The sequence below is a fragment of the Doryrhamphus excisus genome, chromosome 9 (genome assembly GCF_030265055.1).
Source record: "Doryrhamphus excisus isolate RoL2022-K1 chromosome 9, RoL_Dexc_1.0, whole genome shotgun sequence".
Classification (NCBI taxonomy): Eukaryota; Metazoa; Chordata; class Actinopteri; order Syngnathiformes; family Syngnathidae; genus Doryrhamphus; species Doryrhamphus excisus.
In genome coordinates this window covers 3159010-3179645 of record NC_080474.1, presented here as the reverse complement: position 1 = coordinate 3179645, position 20636 = coordinate 3159010, and the positions used below count along the sequence as shown (strand labels likewise).

General features: G+C 42.2%; 1 protein-coding gene across 1 annotated transcript in view; it reads left to right on the top strand.

Annotated features, from left to right (window-relative positions):
• Positions 1-19846, top strand: part of LOC131135928 (sodium-driven chloride bicarbonate exchanger-like) — a 31101-nt gene extending 11255 nt beyond the window's left edge. The window contains exons 10-32 of the mRNA XM_058082348.1: positions 1499-1577; positions 2248-2400; positions 3892-4030; positions 4261-4421; positions 6119-6304; positions 8522-8610; positions 9784-9941; positions 10007-10094; positions 10362-10508; positions 11527-11630; positions 12326-12500; positions 13980-14113; positions 14196-14441; positions 14566-14671; positions 14910-15071; positions 15270-15383; positions 16419-16580; positions 16655-16906; positions 17064-17132; positions 17243-17416; positions 18582-18701; positions 18778-18845; positions 18916-19846. Of these exons, the coding sequence (XP_057938331.1) occupies positions 1499-1577; positions 2248-2400; positions 3892-4030; positions 4261-4421; positions 6119-6304; positions 8522-8610; positions 9784-9941; positions 10007-10094; positions 10362-10508; positions 11527-11630; positions 12326-12500; positions 13980-14113; positions 14196-14441; positions 14566-14671; positions 14910-15071; positions 15270-15383; positions 16419-16580; positions 16655-16906; positions 17064-17132; positions 17243-17416; positions 18582-18701; positions 18778-18845; positions 18916-18991 (3162 nt within the window). The 3' untranslated portion in view covers positions 18992-19846. The remainder of the gene's footprint in view (positions 1-1498; positions 1578-2247; positions 2401-3891; positions 4031-4260; positions 4422-6118; positions 6305-8521; positions 8611-9783; positions 9942-10006; positions 10095-10361; positions 10509-11526; positions 11631-12325; positions 12501-13979; positions 14114-14195; positions 14442-14565; positions 14672-14909; positions 15072-15269; positions 15384-16418; positions 16581-16654; positions 16907-17063; positions 17133-17242; positions 17417-18581; positions 18702-18777; positions 18846-18915) is intronic.
• Positions 19847-20636: the final 790 nt, after the last annotated feature.

Genomic DNA, 20636 nt, shown 5'->3' with positions numbered 1-20636 from the left:
TTCATTGTGACAGTAGGGTCAGTTATTTTTGGCCTAGCCTACATATGAATTTATTATGAAAAGCCAAATGATGCAAAAACTAATGACTGATTTCCTCACTTTGCATTATTTGGTTAAGGGGACCTATGGTTCTCATTTTTGGGCCCTTTGTAGGGGCCCTCTGAGTAGTAGTGGACTCCTAGAGAGCAGCTACACACCATAACCCCGCCCGCCCCCAAGCCTTTTGGATCTTCCAGAATCTGCCCCTATTCAGCTGTATTTCTTTGGATTTCATGCTTCATGTGAAAACTGTTTTAATTTTTTTTTGTAATTGGTCACACTCCCAAGTGCTCACAAGGACTTTCGGATAGCTGCCGAACCCAACTTTATAGGAGTTGATAAACGGTATAGTTGATAATAAAGGGGCTTTTTTTCTATGGCTTTTTAACGTAGTCCTAGCATATAAGTGTTTCATATTTCTCCTCTCTTGTAGAGAAGTATTGGATGACATTTTTAGCTAATTGGTTATTTTTAGCCTTATGCATTATTTTAGCTGTTTGAAGATGAACTACATCAGGAAGTTGAAGTATTTGTGATTTTAGAAATAAGGAGTTAGTATGTTCTCTGTAGGCGGCATTATGAATTATCCTTACGGGCCAAGCGTTCAGAGCGTAACGTCGCTTTTTGACCCTTCGATGTCGGTTCTTCCTATCTTTGCGAAGCAGAATTCACCAAGCGTTGGATTGTTCACCCGCTAATAGGGAACGTGAGCTGGGTTTAGACCGTCGTGAGACAGGTTAGTTTTACCCTACTGATGATGGGTCGTTGCAACGGTAATTCTTCACCAGAATACTACATTCTAAATACATTTATAGGTCAGAAAAGTGGAAAAGGCATATTAGGTCCCCTTTTAGCCATGTTATATCTTAAAAATAAAATGTAAAAATAAAAGTAGCGTTAATAAGCATCCAATGAAATGAAATGAATTCCTGAAAAGAAGCATAAACTTGAGAATGGTTGAAAGAGTAGCTGAGTTTTAGCCACAAATACACGCAGTGTCTATTTGTCAACATTGTCAACATGGAGATCCCATTCAGTGAGACGTCAGCAGCTTGCAAAAGTTCATGATGGAAATGTTTGGGGCTAAGGCTTTAAAGATTAAAAACACCCACGCTATGTACTGTAGTACATGTAGTGTCAAAAACTCCCTTTTTTCTACTTTGGCTTCTCTGGATTTGGATTTACAGAATAACAAAATAAAAGCCTTCTTCATGTACTTGGATTAAAATTCTGCTCTTTTCATTTAGCAACAATTGCAGCTAATATAGCTTTGATAAGCTATTATGTACAGTAAAGGTGTTATTTTGAATGAGAAATACCCTAGCTGCAAACCTGAGGCCGTAGAAAGAAAAGCCCTGAGAAAGGATGAAGATGTTTCCATGGCAACCCCTCTTCTCCTGTACTGTAAAAACCACCATGTTATCTCAGTAATGCTGCCAATGCTGCGTGTCATTCACAGAGTGATGATGAAGCTGTGGTGGACAGAGGAGGAACACGCTCCCAACTACGTACCAACTTTGAGCAGGAAGATCTTGAAGGTATGAGAAGACCAACGCCATTTCATATCAAAAGGTCCTAGATTAGGGGTCCCCATTACGTCCATCACCGAGGTAATTTGGGTGCATTGCATAAACATGACATCAGTTAGCTGATATAAAGCTATATAAAGCTATAAAGTCACATTTATACTCTTTTTATTTACAACATATTGCGCAACTGCAGGGTCTTGAGACACATGCTAACTCGCAAACTAGAGAGCTAGCGACCTAAACGGTAGCCTTCGAGTTATTTCCTTTAAACTTAAATAGCCAAAAAACTTACCACTTCCACACGGATAGGGAGGATAACTATTAACAGTCATTTAACCTTTAACATGAACATTAATCAAACGTAATCATTTTTTCTGGGTACATGATACCATACAGCATCCATATCAAACTTGCGCGGGCCGCACTAACATTAAACTTTCATATCAAGGCGGGGGCCTCAAACTAGTGTCCGGCGGACCACATTTGGCCCGCGGGCCGCATGTTTGAGACCCCATGTTTAAGAGGTTTTAAGTAGAGCTACAACATGCAAAGGAAAGAAGGGGGAGTAAGACAAAAAAAAATGAAATAGGTTGTTTTCCACTTGATCAAAATTTGAAGACCACCAGAAATGTGTTCACACCTGCTACTCGTCTACCCTGGTCTGGGCGGGTGTTTCCAGGCCACAGGACTCTCTACATCGGGGTTCACGTCCCTTTGGGCAGCACCAGACACCGCAGCCATGGCAGGCATCGTCACCATGGCAACAAACACAGACGGCGGAGCAGGGAGAGGATACTCACCTTGGTGGAGGGCAGAGAGTCCCCCCTTTATGGTAACACCAACTATTCTACAGTATTGATCACCAAGATGGACAAAAGTATTGATTCGCACCTTCTAATTAATTAATTGATCAATTAAGGTTTTGCTTTGGACGCCTTCATTTGGGGCGATTCTTTGCTTTTTGGAGTTTGGGGACGTTTCCAGTACACAAACCAATGACTGGAGTGACTATGGAGTAGACGAACTTGGGAACCCTGACCCCACCCACATTCAAAATCTTTTTCTTGGAGCCTTTTCTGGCTCTAATATCTCTCTCATCAACGTTGGTGTAAAAATGGACCTTCAACTTACATTATCCTTATCACACAATTCCGAGAGTGACACCACCTTCCATCACCTCCACAACCCTGCTTTCTCCCCCAGATGCTGAAAAGTGCCTGCAGAGACTCCAATACATCCAAAAGTCTGCAGCTGGGATCCTGATGTGTGTTCTAACATGAGCACAACACCCCCACACGCCACTGGCTTCCAAATTTGCTACACGATTTAGGATAAGGCTTCCCTCCACAAACACCAAGGCAGATGTGGACATGCGCCCCCCACCACAAAGAACCTCTCAACGTCCAAAACACAACCATTTCCCTCTGAAATTAGGACCATGGAAGGTACCATTGAATAAGACCTTAGGAGAAATCGTAGGACCATGGGAGATATCTTAGGACCATGGAATAAGACCATGGGAGATATCTTAGGACCATAGAATAAGACCATGGGAGATATCTTAGGACCATGGAATAAGACCATGGGAGATATCTTAGGACCATGGAATAAGACCATGGGAGATATCTTAGGACCATGGAATAAGACCATGGGAGATATCTTAGGACCATGGAATAAGACCATGGGAGATATCTTAGGACTATGGGAAGTACCTTGGGACCATGGAATAAGACCATGGGAAATATCTCAGGACTATGGGAAGTACTTTGGGACCATGTAATAAGACCATGGGAGATATCGTAGGACCATGATGGGAGATATCTCGGGACCATGGAATAAGACCATGGGAGATATTTTAGGACTATGGGAAGTACTTCGGGACCATGGAATAAGACCATGTGAGATATCTTAGGACTATGGGAAGTACTTCGGGACCATGGAATAAGACCACAGGAGATATCGTAGGACCATGATGGGAGATATATCGGGATCATGGAATAAGACCATGGGAGATATCTTAGGACCATGGAATAAGACCATGGGAGATATCTTAGGACCATGGAATAAGACCATGGGAGGCACCGTGGGATATGCATGAAAAATGCCGTTCCAGTCCAGGTGTTCCAATACTTTTGTCCACATAGGTATTGTAGGTGTTCCAATACTTTTGTCCACATAGGTATTGTAGGCGTTCCAATACTTTTGTCCACATAGGTATTGTAGGCGTTCCAATACTTTTGTTCACATAGGTATTGTAGGCGTTCCAATACTTGTGTTTATGTGGTGTAGATGGTTTCTTCATTGTAATTTGTTTGTGTTCCAGACACTCCCTCACAGAGAGTTCAGTTTCTTCTTGGCACAGAAGATGAGGACGAGGAGCACATTCCTCATGACCTTTTCACGGAGATGGATGAGATCTTTGTGAGGGAGGGGGAGGATTGTGAGTGGAGGGAAAGTGCCAGGTAGTATTTTTGGATGTAGCTTTGGTAATTGTGAGCCAACATGTTTCTATTTAGGATTGAAAGTGGGCTTCCATGGTGTGATAAGTCAGACATATTGTATTTAGACTAAATGAGTACAACTGAGAGAAGGAGCTATCAATGCTAATAAATGTGTGAGTAGAACGTTAGCAGATGGTGTGTTACTTCCATATGCTGCCATCTCTGCACTAACGCGCAACCTGTGCTTGCAGGTGGTTGAAGTTTGAGGAGGACGTCGAGGACGGTGGAGAGCGATGGAGTAAACCCTACGTGGCCACGCTGTCTCTGCACAGCTTGTTTGAGCTGCGCAGCTGCATCATCAACGGCAGCGTGCTGCTCGACATGAGGGCCAACACCATCCAGGACATCGCAGGTAAATCGATCATGGCTGATATTCCCTGGAGCAAGGCACCTACCCTACCTCCTTCCGCTACACCATGCCGCTTGATGGATCCGACTTTTTGTCTTCATTTCTAGGAGCGCTTTCTTTTATGGATGCTTCTCGTTGGCTTTTCATCACATCTCATCTTATCTTTACGTCTTCTCATCTTGTCTACATCTTCTCATCCTTACATCTCGTCGTGTCTGCATCTTCTCATCCTTACATCTCGTCTTGTCTCCATCTTCTCATCCTTACATCTCGTCTTGTCTGCATCTTCTCATCCTTGCATCTCGTCTTGTCTGCATCTTCTCATCCTTACATCTCGTCTTGTCCGCATCTTCTCATCCTTACATCTCGTCTTGTCCGCATCTTCTCATCCTTACATCTCGTCTTGTCCGCATCTTCTCATCCTTACATCTCGTCTTGTCCGCATCTTCTCATCCTTACATCTCGTCTTGTCCGCATCTTCTCGTCCTTACATCTCGTCTTGTCCGCATCTTCTCGTCCTTACATCTCGTCTTGTCCGCATCTTCTCGTCCTTACATCTCGTCTTGTCTGCATCTTCTCGTCCTTGCATCTCGTCTTGTCTGCATCTTCTCATCCTTGCATCTCGTCTTGTCTGCATCTTCTCATCCTTGCATCTCGTCTTGTCTGCATCTTCTCATCCTTACATCTCTTTACATTTAGTCTCCATCTTGTCTTATGCTTACATTTCCTGTTTGACTTGTGTTGTCCAAATCTTCTCATGTCTTTCCGAGTCTCAGAATTATGTTAGTATATCATTTTTGTATGTCTATCATATACAGGCTGTATATGTATGTTACGTTTGTACCATATACTACATACTATATACATAAGAATGCTATATGTATATCATATATACATACTGCATGTTCTATCTTCATAATTATTGACCAGAAATAATTGGGAGTGCTGGAGCCTATCCCAGCTGTCTTCGGGCGAGAGGCGGGGCACACCCTGGGCTGGTGGCCAGCCAATCACAGGGCACATATAGACAAACAACCATTCACACTCACATTCATACCTGGAGTAACTTTGGAGTCGCCAATTAACCTAGCATGTTTTTGGAATGTGGGAGGAAACCGGAGTACCCGGAGAAAACCCACGCATGCACGGGGAGAACATGCAAACTCCACACAGAGATGGCCGAGGGTGGAATTGAACCCTTGTCTCCTAGCTGTGAGGTCTGCGCGCTAACCACTAGTCCGCCGTGCCGCCCAAGAAATAATTCTTTGACATGAAATCATGTAAGACACAATAATTATCAGACCTGATGTTAATACTTTGTACAATACTTTGTACTTTGTACAATACTTTACCGCTAATCTTCTCCTACCACATTTGACAAGATGGCATGTCTTTGTACAGTTTTTCCAAATCATCCAGCCACCCAGGTCCTCTACTCTTCAGCCAATCAATAGCTTTTCAATGGGGTTAAGCCCCACCCACTTCCAGTGTTTGTTTCCAAAAACCTCTATCTTGGTCTCATTTGACCAAGTCTGAAGTTCCAGTACCGCTTGCCAAACTCCAGACTTTTACCTTTATGATCGGGAGTGAGAGAAGGTTATGGAGGTCCACGAGCACCTGCTTTACTTCAATGCTGTCTTCCTTTTTCTTTCCCATATTGAAGCGTGGATAAGATACATTTATGTCTTGTTATTTATTAGACATGGTGTTGGACCACCAGGAGCTATACTCGCCACTGGGTGATGAGATGAGAAAGAGAGTGCATGAGACGCTGCTGAAGCGCCACCATCACCAGAATCAGAAGAAGCTGGCTAATCGTCTACCAATCATGCGCTCTCTTGCTGATATGAGTCGACGGACATCAGAGGTTCATCTGGACAAAAACGGTGAGGAAATCACTTCTTCTCTTTTTTTGGTTAGTCTTGTTTGTTATTGTCTGGGTTTTATGGCATACACTCCTCACAAAAGTGGATCCCTGCATACTCACAAATTGAACAAAATATGCCCATTTGTGCTTTTTACTCATCTCATTCACTGTAAGTCCTTAATCATTTCTAAATATGCAGCTTACAGTGGCAGCATACTCAATTCCATTTATTTGCCATCACAGGGATCTACTGTACACCCTCACATTCCAGCCTTCATCTCAATGTCTCCTCAAGGGGCCGTCTCCAAATGTCGATATCGTAAAGAAAGCATCATTCAATCCTTTCAATTCTGTCAAGTGTAGTGCCGTCCTTTGACATCGTTTTTATTGGTAATATCATTTCAAAATGAATGAATAAATATAAAAGTACCTTTTTTTTAACCAGAATGATGCATACAGAATGGAAATATTAATTTTAATTTTTTTAAATATTTTATTTTCTTGTCTATATAGACATTTGTAGACGGTCCCGGCGGTGTGGCGGCTGGCTGCTCATAGAGATCAGTATAAGTCGTACTGCTTGATCGGATAAGAAACATCTTGTATGCAGTTGTCTGTGTTACCACGGATGGAAAGACGTCTCCTTTGCTCTGGAGTTATTGATCCCGGAAGTTCCATTCTAGGAATGTTACCGAAAGCGTTGGATCAGAGTAAAGCAGAGTTCCAGCTGTTCCCTGCTAATTTGCAGATGATGTTAATCCTGGTCTTGAGCTTTCCGGCAAGCCTCTTTAAGTACTCTGTATGTGTGATGTTTGATACAGGCTTACCACAGAAGAAGACATTGATGTCAGTCCCATCTTGTTGGTTGATGAGATGGAGAGCAGTGACTGTGGGTTTGGTAGCGCTGTGATCATCGTCTGCATATGAACGTTTCCGAGAAGTAGTCTGAGGAATGATGGATGGATGGACGGATAGACCAGGGGTCTCAAACTCAATTTATCTGGGGGCCACTAGAGCAGGGGCCTGGGTGAAGCTGGGCCGCATCAGGTTTAACATTTAAAAAAAAATTAAAAACAGAAAAAAATAAATAAATTAACTGTCTTCAATACTTTTGCTTCTGCTATAGCCTACACTTTTTCAGTGTTTTGATTCTGGGTTTCCACAAGAAAAGCTCTGATAAAAATTACACTGTTCTCCAATATCTTTTTATTTTTAAAAGTTTATTTTTTAAATTTTAAAAAAATATATATTTTTCTATACAAAATAAGTAAAAAATTAAATAAACAAATCAAGAATAAAGAAAATAAATAAATAAATCAGTAATACATAAATAAAATAATAATAAAACAGCAAATAAGAAAAACGTAAGAAACCACATATAGTCGGTGGGTAGAGAAATTATTTTTCAAATTAAAATGACCAGCATTAACAGTTATTTAACCTTTAACATGAACATGAATGAAACTTCATAATTTTACCCAATTAGCAAGTTAGCATCGTACTCGGTTCCATCTGGGAGCAGCATCGTAACTTTAACATGTTTGATGAGCTGCTTTATCTTATGACTTGTATTTACACTTTTATTCCAAATAATTCCCCACATTTATTTGAACCCCAGCATCATAAGCCTGTAGCTTCACTGCTAATACAATGACACGGCTTTAAGCTGCTGTTTCTGGGTACACGATACCACCACACAGCATCCATATCAAACATTAAACTTTCATATCAAGGCGGGGGGCCGCAAACTAGCATCCCGTGTGCCGCATTTGGCCCGCGGGGCCGCAAGTTGGAGACCCCTGCGATAGACAGACTGGATGGAAGGAGGCATAGACCAATTGATAGATGGATGGACAGATGGATGCTTAGACGGATAGAGTGGTGGACAAATGGACGGATGGATGGATAGACAGGTAAATGGATGCTTTAATGGATACACAAACTGCTTACACACTGATGGACATATAGTTAGATGAGTAGATATGTTTGTGCATGTGTGTAGTGATGACATCACATGGAGTGACTTTCATGTGAAGGTCAGCATCTCCAAACCCAAGAAAACGTCTGCAGCCAGCCAGGCAGCCATTATTGGTGACATGTACACTATGTTCATCTATACTGCTTCGTATACGAACCGTATATCCGTTCTCTTTCTGTTGTCCCTGTGTGATAAAATGGTACACATGTGATAGCAGTACCATTTCACTGTCATGTGTTTGTTGTGGGATTCCTCCAGGTGAGATGACATCATCCCAGTCGCACTTAGCGGGCCCAGATGGAAAAAGCGACGTCACCAGAGAAAACAGCTGTGTGGATTTAAGCAAGGTACATCACGGACAATTCTATGCACACTATTGTATAGGTTGGACTCAAACCCATCTGTCTCATTTAAGTTTGCTGCCTTTCAAAGATGGTGATGGCGTATCAATGATGTATTCATCCATTGAATTATTATCTAATACTGTGTATTAGATGTACAATACCATACCCCGTTGCAGGATCCATTCTTCTAATACACTTTATTCTTTTTATATTCAATGGCGACCTACCACCGGCTTGTGCACTTTAAAAAAAGAACATCCTTGTACTATATTGTATATTTAGCAAGGGATTAGGATTATAAACATGTAATATATGATAGAAATCCCCATTTAAACCCCGCAAATAATGCACACATGACCTTTTGTCATCGTCTGAGTGCTTGTCTTTCTATTAAATCCATACATAATGTACGTATCGTCATCCATAATCGGCAACGCATAAAAGGAACGTTTGATATCATTCCAAAGAACACTGCAATGATTGCTTATCGCTGAAACATCAACACCTTCACCGTGCCAACGTCAATTCCTTTGTGAAGAGATGATCGCTTTGTCGATGTGTCACTGACAGCATCGCGGTGCTACTGTGCTAGCCTGTTTCACCTCGTTATGTCATGTCCATCATCTTTCATACAGTATGTCCTTCATTTGTCGCCATCGACGGATTAGCATTATAATCCCAAGATTAACCATAAAACTATTTGATGGAAGCTATTTCTTCATTTATTATTATTATTATTATTATTATTATTATTGCGACAGGCTGCACGGTGCACGAGTGGTTAGCACAGAGGCCACACAGCTAGGAGACCAGTGTTCAATTCCACCCTCGAGTTTGCATGTTCTCCCCGTGCATGCATGGGTTTTCTCCGGGGACTCCGGTTTCCTCCCCCATTCCAAAAAACACGCTAGGTTAATTAGCAACTCCAAATTGTCCATAGGTATGAATGTGAGTGTGAATGGTTGTTTGTCTATATGTGCCCTGTGATTGGCTGGCCACCAGTCCAGGGTGCATTCATGTCGACGTACCAACAAAAATCACAATGTGTTCTGTTCACACTGACATGGAAAAGCAGATCAGGTGACATGAGTAAAAGCATAGGAACTGACGTGCTGTGTCCTACCAAGAAGTCCTCGAGGCCTTGAGTCCTGTCTCAACTCTACACTTTACTTTCAGATGGATCTTCATTTCATGAAAAAGATCCCACCAGGTGCTGAGGCTTGCAACGTTTTAGTCGGAGAGTTGGACTTTCTGAACAAACCTGTGGTAGCTTTTGTTCGACTCTCACCAGCAGCTCTTCTCTGTGGACTGGCCGAGGTCCCCATCCCCACCAGGTGAGCCACTTGACCAAGCGGTGATGGATGGGACTTTCAGATGTCTTCTTTTCATACTGCCGCAGGTTTCTCTTTCTTCTCTTGGGACCTTCCGGAAGAGGGCCTCAGTACCACGAGATAGGAAGGTCCATAGCCACCCTCATGACAGACGAGGTAAGAACGTTTTGCTCCCGGTTAGACCGCCAACCAGATGCCACCTTCACACTTGAGCAGAAGTCAGCAAGCTGTGAAAGCGATGGAACATTTCTCAGCATGACGCTCGGCTCAGAGCTTTTATGGCAAGCTTTTGGAGATTAGTCATCCCATTCTGTCCATCGCCAGAGAGCTAACACATTCCCGAGGAGAAAAACCAACCAGTTTCATTATACTGTACTTGCATCTATGAAGCTCACCCTTACCCATGATGGAATTTGCCCCCAGGTGTTCCATGATGTTGCCTACAAAGCTAAAGACAGAAATGATCTGATTGCTGGCATTGATGAGTTCCTTGATCAAGTGACCGTCTTGCCACCAGGAGAGTGGGATCCCTCTATTAGGATAGAACCACCAAAAAATGTACCCTCTCAGGTGAGCAACTTTTAACCATCAGAGGCGATCTGTAGTCCATCTCAAATACTGCATGTGAAGGTTGGCCACAGTAAGGGAAGGTATTTTATCCAACAAGAGACTCTGGGCAGTGAGAACAGGACTGTGGAGTGATACACAGACAAGGCTAATTGTCAACACCTTGAAGGAAAAATGCACTTTTTTGGAATTTTCCTCATCATCCATAATCCTTGTGAAACATGACCACCTTTTTCCCTTCATCTAATGCTGTGAGCATGTAGTAACAAGTACATTCATGATAATGTGTAATACTTTGCAGTACTTTGCCCACATAAGCCTCTACGTGCCCACACGCACAACCAAAACTTTAAATTATTGTTATTTATTCTAAATTATTTAAATTATTTGTACAAATTACTGTTTACGCTGTACATTGTTGTTCATATTTGATGTCATCTATTTATTTTCCACTTTATTATTTATTATTTATTATTATTTATTATTTATTATTTATTATTTATTATTTATTATTTATTATTTATTATTTATTATTTATTATTTATTATTTATTATTTATTATTTATTATTTATTATTTATTATTTATTATTTATTATTTATTATTTATTATTTATTATTTATTATTACACGGGAGCCAGGCAAGGACATTTCATTTATGTTGTCTATGTCATAGACATAAACATAGACATAGTAACATAGTTGTAACATAGACATGTTACATAGTAACATAATAACAGTGACAATGTTATTGTCACTGTTCAGCTCACCTACGTATGTAAGTACAACATTGTTGGTGGAGTTTTTTAGGGCTTTATAGTCTAAATAGGTGTGTCCCGTTTACATGCATTGTTAGCGCCCTCATGCTACCTTTCGTTGAACACGCAGAAAAGGGAAAATCATGGTCACGTTTCACATAAGGATTGTTGATGATGGGCAAAAACTGGCTAGCGCTGCTGTGTGTTACAAATCATGTTGACGCCAATGAATGAGCATTACTATAAGAATGTGCTCGTTGTACAGGAGAAAAGAAAGAAAAACACCAGCAGTTTGCTGAACGACGTAGCCGAGGGTGACGAAGAGGAGCATGGCGGCCATGGAGGCCCCGAACTGCAGCGCACTGGGAAGTAAGTCAGTCAAGATTCAGTCAGATGGATGTCCAACTATTAGATAGTATATAAGATAGTCGGGGTGCACCATAATTAGCAGGGCAATATGAGGGAATTATGACGTATAACAATAAAAATAGGTCCCGTATCAGGCGAGAATACCTGTACTTGGAGCGTCAGCAAATCAAGCGCTCCCTTTTCTCCATGGTACCAGCCATGCAGCAAGCTTGCTCTCGCTGTTCAGTCTAATTTCCAGACATGACCTCTGCTCAAGGCTTCTCCAGGTAGATGGCAGTAGATGCTTCAGTAGATTTTTCATTCAAATAGTAGGCATGCCAAAATGTTGTGTTGCTGCTGGATGTTTATACTATCCTGGTCATACTAGAAGGCGCTTTTCTTTTTCTGTTTTGAAGGCCACCGATCTTCATCTCTATGACTTAAGCCTTAAATCTATGTTGTAAAAGTAGAATTCTTGGCTATAACGACCGTAAACATTATTTAGCTGAGCGGTAGTACTCCCACAAATGAAACTGACTAGTGAGCGCTAGCTCGCCACGGCTGGCGCCATCAGCTATAAATCTTATTTGTCATCATTTACCGTTGGCTTTGGAAAATAGAACACTGTGCAAGATTCATTCCAAAGAATATACATGAATATGAATTGGCATATGAAAAGGTATGAATGTGAATCTTTATATTTTCAATATCTTCAGATGGTTTGGTGGTCTCTTTCTGGACATCAAGCGCAAAGCCTGCCACTACGTGTCCGACTACACGGACGCATTCAGTTTGCAGTGTGTGGCCTCCTTCCTGTTCCTCTACTGTGCCTGCATGTCCCCCGTCATCACCTTTGGAGGACTTCTGGGCGAGGCAACAGAAGGACGCATAGTACAGCAAGCCCTATCTTCATCTTCATCACTGCAACACTGGGCTGGGGGTGGGCATGGTTGATCAGGAGGAAAGGAATGGGTTATCATAGTAAATGCTGTCATGAGAAGAACACCGCTAATAGTGGATGTTCTTTTCAAAGACATGTTCCTCCTAATGACATGCACGTCCCCAAATGCACCATGTGGTCCATCTTGCATCATACGTATATAGCTCTGCAGTCATCCTTCGCAATAGCACGCTTAGATTATTAAGACATGATTGTCTATTATCATGTCTATTATATCGGGTAATAGGAGTGTAAGGGTGACTATAGGGGTGTTATGTCATGTCGTGAGGGCTCTAATGTTAAAAAGCATATTTAGACGGTGATAAATAGGTTTGCCATGTCTTATATCATATGTCTATTATATTGGCTAATAGGAGTGTAAGGGTGACTATAGGGGTGTTATGTCATGTTGTGAGGGCTCTAATGTTAAAAAGCATATTTAGACAGCTGTAAATAGGTTTGCCATGTCTTATATCATATGTCTATTATATTGGGTAATAGGAGTGTAAGGGTGACTATAGGGGTGTTATGTCATGTTGTGAGGGCTCTAATGTTAAAAAGCATATTTAGACAGCTGTAAATAGGTTTGCCATGTCTTATATCATATGTCTATTATATCGGGTAATAGGAGTGTAAGGGTGACTATAGGGGTGTTATGTCATGTCGTGAGGGCTCTAATGTTAAAAAGCATATTTAGACGGTGATAAATAGGTTTGCCATGTCTTATATCATATGTCTATTATATTGGGTAATAGGAGTGTAAGGGTGACTATAGGGGTGTTATGTCATGTTGTGAGGGCTCTAATGTTAAAAAGCATATTTAGACAGCTGTAAATAGGTTTGCCATGTCTTATATCATATGTCTATTATATCGGGTAATAGGAGTGTAAAGGTGACTATAGGGGTGTTATGTCATGTCGTGAGGGCTCTAATGTTAAAAAGCATATTTAGACAGTGGTAAATAGGTTTGCCATGTCTTATATCATATGTCTATTATATTGGGTAATAGGAGTGTAAAGGTGACTATAGGGGTGTTATGTCATGTCGTGAGGGCTCTAATGTTAAAAAGCATATTAGACGGTGGTAAATAGGTTTGCCATGTGTTATATCTTATGTCTATTGGGTAATAGGAGTGTAAAGGTGACTATAGGGGTGTTATGTCATGTCATGAGGGCTCTAATGTTAAAGCATATTTAGACATAGCATATTTATACACACCACATGTCAAGTCGAGGGAGCTCTAATACTGCTAGTGTATTTAGAAGATCATAAGCAGGTCTTCTATGCCCTCACTATGAAAATCGTCCATTCATTAATATAAAATCCTACGTAGTGACTTATTACAGTTCGGTCTGGAACCAACAAAGCGCCATAAACGAACGATGACTGTACAAGCAGAGGTCCTGCGTAACTTTTGTCCTGTTTTCTAGAGTGCCATTGAGTCCTTGTTTGGAGCCTCGCTGACTGGAATGGCCTACTCCTTGTTTGCCGGGCAGCCGCTCACCATTTTGGGCAGCACGGGACCAGTGCTGGTGTTTGAGAAGATATTATTCAAATTCTGCAAGTAGGTTAGATTTGACTGTGCAGTTGCATGTCAGCGCTGTGGAATAAATGATTCCCTATGTGGCGTCTGCGTGTCCACACAGGGAGTACGGCTTGTCCTATCTTTCCCTGAGGACGTGCATCGGCCTGTGGACGGCCGTCTTCTGCATTGTGCTGGTGGCCACGGATGCCAGTTCCCTTGTTTGCTACATCACTCGTTTTACAGAGGAAGCCTTCGCCTCTCTCATCTGCATCATCTTCATCTATGAGGCCTTGGAGAAACTGATCCACCTGGGGGACCACTACCCCTTCAACAAGAACAACAACCTGGAGCAGCTCACCTTGTACTCGTATGTGGACCATCACTCTCACCCATCAAAGCAACAGAGAAAAGTCTTTGTTTCTTGGAGGACCTGTAAATCCGGGGCAGATGTGGGATTATCCCGACACCCAGATGTTAATGTGCTTCCACAGATGTTCATGCGTTGAGCCGTCCGACCCCACCAACAGCACCCTACAGTACTGGGAGTTCAATAACATCACTGCCTCGGAAATCTACTGGGAAGCCCTGGAGGTCAAGGTGCACGCTCATTCTCCTAGTCCTGTGGCAGTGAAAATATGACAAAGCTTCATACCTTCAAGTGGCATGCTCTCCCAGATGGACAACAGGAGAGATTAAGGCCATGTGGGCAGGATTATATTGGATTATTCACTGCAAATCACCACCAAATTGCATTTTTTTTGTCCTGTGTTTCCTGTTGACATGGATGCTCAGCCTCCTGTGGTGTGTTGCTAATCACAGCGGCGTGTGTTTGCAGGACTGCATCGAGAAGCGTGGGGAGTTTGTGGGCAAGGCCTGCAGTCAGGATGGACCTTACGTTCCTGACGTCCTCTTCTGGTGTGTCATCCTCTTCTTCTCCACCGTCTTCATGTCCTCCTTCCTCAAGGAGTTCAGGTTCCGCAATTACTTTCCCACAAAGGTATAACATCATCAGAATCATCACATGACCTGCTTGTTGAGCGACATGGTGCAATATTGCGCCCTAGTGGCTTTTTGCTAGTACTGCAATATTAAAAGGCTGCAAAAACTCATTACTTCTATGTAAATTAGTATAGTATTAGTAGTAAGAGCATCTCTGAAAGACACTAAACCATCATGAACATCTGCAATTCAACAGGTGAGGGGCGTCATCAGCGACTTTGCTGTTTTTATCACCATCTTCACCATGGTCCTGGTGGATTATGCCTTAGGGATCCCCTCTCCAAAGCTGAAGGTCCCGAGCGTGTTTAAGGTGAGTGAAATTCCTGCATTGTACATACACGGACATACACGTAAGAAAGAATGAAATGCATCAAATGAAAGTTATTTCTAAATATGAATTATTGTGTAGCTATTTGTGATCATGAAAGACAAGAAAACCACAGCTGGTTAGCTCAAATTCAAGTGTCATCCTGCATGATCACAGGAATTCATATTTAGAAATACCTTTCATTCATTGTTTTAAAAATCACTTGAATGTAGATTCTTACTGATGATGTTACTGATCATTTCTGAATAAACGCTATGATATTGCTCAAGATGACCACCAGATGGCGGATTTGAAAAATAAATAGTTTCCCGCTGATATACTGTATAGCAGGGGTCTCAAACTCAATTTACTTGGGGGCCACTGGAGACTGGGCCGCATCAGGTTTTCCGAACCCCCCCCCCCCCCCCAAACGCATTTATTAAAAACAAAAACATTTTAATAACTTCGCTTTGGTTCCAATTTTCTACAAGAAAAGCTCTGATAAAACATTCCACTGTTCTCAAATATCTTAAATTTTATTTTTCTACACAAAATAAGATGAAAAAAAAAACAAATCAAGAATAAAGAAAATCAATCAATCAGTAATAAATAAATAAATAAATATAATAATAATAAAAACTCAGAGCCTTGTAGACATGACAAAACACGACTATAGTCACATTTATACTCTTTTTATTTACAACATATTGCGCAACTGCAGGGTCTTGAGACACATGCTAACTCGCAAACTAGAGAGCTAGCGACCTAAACGGTAGCCTTCAAGTTATTTCCTTTAAACTTAAATAGCCAAAAACTTACCACTTCCACACGGATAGGGAGGATAACTATTAACAGTTATTTAACCTTTAACATGAACATTAATCAAACGTAATATTTTTTTCTGGGTACATGATACCATACAGCATCCATATCAAACTTGCGCGGGCCACACTGACATTAAACTTTCATATCAAGGCGGGGGCCTCAAACTAGTGATGTGTTTGATGAATCCTGTCCAACCAATACTATCAATCCCAGCCAACCAGAGATGATCGAGGCTGGCTCATCAACCCGCTGGGGCCGAACCCTTGGTGGACCGTCATCATCACTATGTTTCCAGCTCTGCTGTGCACTATCCTCATCTTCATGGACCAGCAGATCACAGCTGTCATCATAAATAGGAAGGAGCACAAACTCAAGGTAGAATCCTGCCTTTGGTGCTGATCAGCATCCATCAAGTCCTGCGGCGCTGACTGTCGTGTCCACCCGTGTAGAAAGGCTGCGGCTACCACCTGGATCTCTTCATGGTGGGGGTGATGCTGGGCGTCTGCTCCGTGATGGGCTTACCGTGGTTCGTGGCAGCCACCGTGCTCTCCATCACGCACGTCAACAGCCTGAAGCTGGAGTCACAGTGCTCGGCCCCCGGGGAGCAGCCCAAGTTCCTGGGCATCAGGGAGCAACGTGTCACCGGTCTCATGATCTTCACGCTCATGGGCTGCTCCGTCTTTATGACCTCTGTGCTCAAGGTCAGTGAAGATATACATATGTGAGATTATACAACATCTGCCAATGCATCATTCTGATATCTTTTACTGATCGTTCATCTCAAAATACTACAGTATAATACTATGTGCTGCATGTGTACTTCATGACATTTTGGATGTATTTGTTTGCGTCCTTCAGTTCATTCCCATGCCGGTGTTGTATGGTGTGTTTCTCTACATGGGAGCATCTTCTCTCCGAGGAATACAGGTACACACTCCACATTTTACACAAAAATATATACTTCATCATCAAGCATTAGCAAAGACAAAGACTGAATACAAACAGGGAATTTCCATTCACTTTCTCTCTCTCTGCAGTTGTTTGACCGTCTGAGACTATTGGGAATGCCAGCCAAGCACCAGCCAGACTTCATCTACCTGCGTCACGTACCCCTGAGGAAGGTGCATCTGTTCACCTTCATCCAGCTCACCTGTCTGATCCTTCTCTGGGTCATCAAGACCTCCAAGGCTGCCATCGTTTTCCCCATGATGGTGTGTACATGACACCATTCATACACAACACCACTCCTTTTTTTTTTAGCCTGCAAGATACTTTTAACATGAACATCGACATGGAGAACATATATCAACTATATTTAGAAATAAGCATGCATGAAATCAAAGCACCCAGGAAGGAAGTTCACAAAATACTGTATTTCCTGTGTACCTGTTACTACATGCTCACAGCATGGATAGGAAACTATAAAGCCTGTTGGAGCTTCTCCAGGCTTAGAGGTGCTAACAGACAGTACACAAAGTGAAGGAGTACTACACAGCCAGGGGAGAAGGGGTGGGGGTGCAACTTCTCAGAACACAAATTATAGTCATGGTGTCAGATAAATAGAAGAGAACATATAAGTAAATACACACATTGTATTTGAATACACATAGATTATTTACACATGTACATAGAATGACAAAACAATTCATACCTATGGAAAGTTTGGAGTTGCCAATTAACCTAGCATGTTTTTGGAATGGGGGGGCGGGACCGGAGTACCCGAGTACCCGGAGAAAACCCGTGCATGCACGGGGAGAACATGCAAACTCCACACAGATGCTAAGTGGAGATTCCAACCCGCGTCTCCCAGATGTCCTGACTGTGTGGCCTACGTGTGAACCACTCCTCCACCGTATGGTAGCAAAAGTAGCAAAGTAGCAAAAGTTGTACAGCGCAGCTGGAATAGTGCTTGGACACACACCTAGAGATGGTTAGTTCAATTCCCCATTTGAGCTCAAACAATTTACTCTTACTTATTCTATGTTTTAGCATATTTCCACAGCATTTCAGCCCAGCTTGAGCTTCCGAACAGAATTCTGAATTTTTCCAAAGTTGAAGTTTTGATGTCAGTGTCAAGACAAAAGCCAAACTCTTTCTATTAAGGCCTTTTCGGCTGCAACTGTGGTGGCTCCGCCCCTTTTAATGCCATGCTTATTAAGTGTACGAATGCTGAGATACCACGTGATTGTTTGCTTTCTTTTCCTTTGTAAAAGAAAAAACGAGTTACTTCTACTTCCTTGTTCATCGGATTGGTCTCCAGGGAAAGTCATTATTGTGTTACTTTGTTATGGAAAAACGGGAATTCCAAGAATTGGGATTTAGCTTTAGCTCATGACTTGCAATCGTCCAGCACAAGCGTGTATGTTGCGTCCCCAGGTGTTGGCTCTGGTCTTCATCAGGAAGCTGCTGGACTGCATCTTCACCAAGAGAGAGATGAGCTGGCTGGATGACCTGATGCCAGAGAGCAAGAAGAAGAAGCTGGAGGACGCCGATGAGGTGACATCTTTGCTTTCCTTAGCAGTACGGTATGAAATGATGCAACCCACCAACGTGTGATCTCCTGGACGTACAGGAAGAAGAGCAAAGCGTCCTTGCAGAGGAGGAGGAGGGCGTAGTGCAGGTGGCGCTGGAGGGGTGCAAGTAAGCGCACTTTAGCATGTGGCGTGGAAAAGGGAAGCACCCGTTCATGTTTGTTGTTTGTATTCCACAGAGGATTACCTGTCATCAACATCACAGATGAGATGTCCAAAGGGTCTTTTGGAAGCACCTGGAACGCCTCAAGCTAGGGTGAAAGACCAAAGACCGTAAGACGCGTTTACCCTCACATGTTGAACATCTTCACTTCTCTATGCTCGTCACCTGTTTGATTCACCTGCTGTGTACGTGGGATAGGACAGGCTAGCGTGCTAGTGTACTGCATAGATACTACATAGTACAGTATACATTTCTTCTCCTTGTAATACCTACAGCATTTCTTCGTCTTCTTCTACACATAATAATGCACTCGCTAGTCAATTGATGTTGTGTTTTTAGTCAAAGAACCTTTCTTCCTTGGTGGTTTTTTCATGACGAACTTTCACATGTCCCCTGAAATGCTGACACCTGAAGTCATCACGGAGACGTTTTTAATGCTGATGTTCCTACGTAGCCTAGCAAGCAGATGTTTGTGTGTATTTGGTGTCGCCAGTAAAAAAAAAAACAGGCTGACGTGCTTTTTGTAGGCTTGAGTTTGTCGCGATCAGACGTTTGATGAGCTGTGAACGACAGCCCAGAGAGGCGACGCCTCCCAAAGCGCGTCACGCCGCCGGGCTCACGCCGACGATTCTTCTGGAGGAGGCGCTGGAGAGTGATGACCCACAGCCGCTCGGCCGTAACTCCGCCATGATTGACGTGCTCGCCATGCCGTGGGACAGCACTCTCCGGCGACGCGTCATCTTATTCTCATACGGCAATATTTCATAAACACATGCAACGTAGCTCTTAATATGCTTACCTTTACTTCACCGCAGCATAAAATACTCTTACCTTTACTTCACCGCAGTATAAAATACTCTTACCTTTACTTCACCGCAGTATAAAATACTCTTACCTTTACTTCACCGCAGTATAAAATACTCTTACCTTTACTTCACCGCAGCATAAAATACTCTTACCTTTACTTCACCGCAGTATAAAATACTCTTACCTTTACTTCACCGCAGTATAAAATACTCTTACCTTTACTTCACCGCAGTATAAAATACTATTACCTGTACTTCACAGCAGCATGAAATACCCTTACCTTTACTTCCCCGCAGCATGAAATACCCTTACCTTCACTTCACCGCAGCATGAAATACTCTTACCTTTACTTCACCGCAGTATAAAATACTCTTACCTTCACTTCACCGCAGTATAAAATACTCTTACCTTTACTTCACCGCAGTATAAAATACTCTTACCTTTACTTCACCGCAGTATAAAATACTCTTACCTTCACTTCACCGCAGTATAAAATACTCTTACCTTCACTTCACCGCAGTATAAAATACTCTTACCTTTACTTCACCGCAGTATAAAATACTCTTACCTTCACTTCACCGCAGTATAAAATACTCTTACCTTTACTTCACCGCAGTATAAAATACTCTTACCTTTACTTCACCGCAGCATGAAATACTCTTACCTTTACTTCACCGCAGTATGAAATACTCTTACCTTTACTTCACCGCAGTATGAAATACTCTTACCTTTACTTCACCGCAGTATAAAATACTCTTACCTTTACTTCACCGCAGTATAAAATACTCTTACCTTTACTTCACCGCAGCATAAAATACTCTTACCTTTACTTCACCGCAGTATAAAATACTCTTACCTTTACTTCACCGCAGTATAAAATACTCTTACCTTTACTTCACCGCAGTATAAAATACTCTTACCTTTACTTCA